Below are 2354 nucleotides of genomic sequence, written 5' to 3' on the forward strand. Positions count from 1 at the left end.
TTAAATTTTTTTTTTTTTTTTTTTTTTTTTTTTTTTTTTTTTTTTTTTTTTTTTTTTTTTTTTGTTTTGGTGACGAGAGAAACCCACAGTCACTACCCGAGGGTGTGCGTTGGGTAAACCCCACCTTAGGTTACCCATAGCTGACTGAGTCAAACCAAGAGGCCTGAGATTCGAACTCGTGACCTTGTGATTACAAGTTTATATCCTTAGTCATCTTGGCTGGACTTACCCCTTTATGGATAAGTGTGTGAATAGTATGGTATAGTATAGTTCCCTCTAATGTGTTTTTGGGGGACATGCAGTTGTGCTACAGCATTATGATCAAGGCATATACTTGTGCTGGAGCTTATGATGAAGCCGAGGAAGTTTACTATAGCATGCAGAGAAATGGTGCTCAACCTTGCTCGTATCCGAGCATATACAATGGGGATGGGGTCAAAGTACGACGGCAAGGCGGAAAAGGCTAATGCTTCAATGCAAAATGAAGGAAGGTGTGCCCCCCACATTATGTGTGCTCATTTTAATGCCTTTTTATTTGCTTTTGCCAAAAAGGGAGGGGCATTGGCATGGAGGAAGGCCAGAGAGAATTAGTGGGTGTGATAGGTTGATTATGCATTTGTACAAGGCAGCAGAACAGAGCAGAGCAGGCATGGAGATGGAACTCAAAGCTGAACCGGTTTTGGGGTGTATCGAACACAGTGATTAATCTCATCGCTGAATTGTGGCTGTTTCATACCCAAGGATCGATCCCTCAACGTTTGGTTAAGGATGAATGAACGAGTCTATTTCACTCAACGACACCCCAGGTTACTCATATCCATGTATATAAATACAATACAAACATTTCAAAACTACCCAATTTGGGTTTGGTTGTTCCTTGTACATTCTTTTGGACCAACTGGATTACCATTCCAATCACACACTCTCACCCTCTCTTTTGTTTCTAAATTTTTGTTTATCAATGTACGTAAATACTAAACTGTATATACATTATATGTACTTCCATTAACACTTTTCAAATTGAAGTTCACGATAATTACAAAAATGTCACTGTATTTTTTTTTATTTTATAAATTTAATTTGATCCGCCCAATTTTTATAGATGTAAAATTAATATTGATTTTTAGTTTTCTCTAAGCATGTACTTCTTTAATACTCCTAACATACCAACACTTCCCGATTTACCTGTTCAGATCCATTCATTAAACCATAGCAAGTCTCTAGACCATAGTCTTATTTACGCTATTAGGGTCCATCTAAAATGGATGCTCATCCAAAATATAAAATTGCAATATACTAAAATGAGCATGTATTAAATATAATGAACCTGTATACTTGTTTATGAACCTATACAAATAATTAAATAAACATGTGGCCGGTATACTAAAATGAAATCTCTAACACTAAAATTGAATCAATTTAAAATTTATCTGACAAGATGTACTCTGGTTAATCATATAAGACTTTTACTACATCCACTCTCTATTTATACTCCTTCACTTTTACTCCATGATGTGGCATGCAATTGATGATTAGTTATCTTCGGTCTCAATAAAAATGTATAGATCAAAATTTTGTGAGATGTAGTAAAAAATGAGAGTAAAATTTGACAGTTGGATTGGAGTAGTATTTTCAGGAGTTAATATCCAATTTGTTCTCTCGACTATTAGGATTTCATCACTTTGGTCATCAACTTCCAAACTTGCTTAATTTCATCATCAACTATGCAATTTTTACCTAAATTAGTCATTTGTCCAAACCAAAATAGTCCTGATTAGGACCGTTTTGGTTAACAATTACATAGTTGGAGATGAAATTAAACAAGTTTAGAAGTCAAAGACCACAACGATAAAATCATAATAGTCGATGGACCAAATCGAGTATTAACTCCATTTTCCAGCATATAAATAACAATTGTCTCGAACATAACAATAATTGAGATGAGTAGAAGGTGCACTTTGGCTTTTAGTATAAGGATTAGACAATACAATACAATACAATAGAATTTTGTGGTATATGTATATCCGAGGAACAGTGATCTGAGATTTCTTCATTAGATAAACAATAATGATGATGTAAGATGTGTCAATATAGTACATACACATATGCATTCTTCCCCACTGCTTGCTTCTGGCTTTGCTCACGTGTATATATGCCAATGCAGCATTATCAAAAATATTTTAAATAATTGCAAATTAAAGATTGTGTTACAAGGAATTGAAGTTGATTATATTATTTTATGATGAAGCTTTCATACTTTAATCGCTAATGAGATTTCACGGATCTGTTATGTTGCGCGCGGATACTTTTTTAAATATTTTCTGAAATTCCATTAGTTTTCGAGTTGACAACGA

The 2354-nt window shown here is 34.2% G+C and overlaps 1 protein-coding gene across 1 annotated transcript in view; it reads left to right on the forward strand.

Moving 5' to 3' along the window:
* Nucleotides 1-1025, forward strand: part of LOC116025237 (pentatricopeptide repeat-containing protein At5g27270) — a 7355-nt gene extending 6330 nt beyond the window's left edge. The window contains exon 9 of the mRNA XM_031266396.1: nt 303-1025. Within this exon, the coding sequence (XP_031122256.1) occupies nt 303-467 (165 nt within the window). The 3' untranslated portion in view covers nt 468-1025. The remainder of the gene's footprint in view (nt 1-302) is intronic.
* Nucleotides 1026-2354: the final 1329 nt, after the last annotated feature.

Source organism: Ipomoea triloba, chromosome 7, assembly GCF_003576645.1.
Source record: "Ipomoea triloba cultivar NCNSP0323 chromosome 7, ASM357664v1".
Lineage (NCBI taxonomy): Eukaryota > Viridiplantae > Streptophyta > Magnoliopsida > Solanales > Convolvulaceae > Ipomoea > Ipomoea triloba.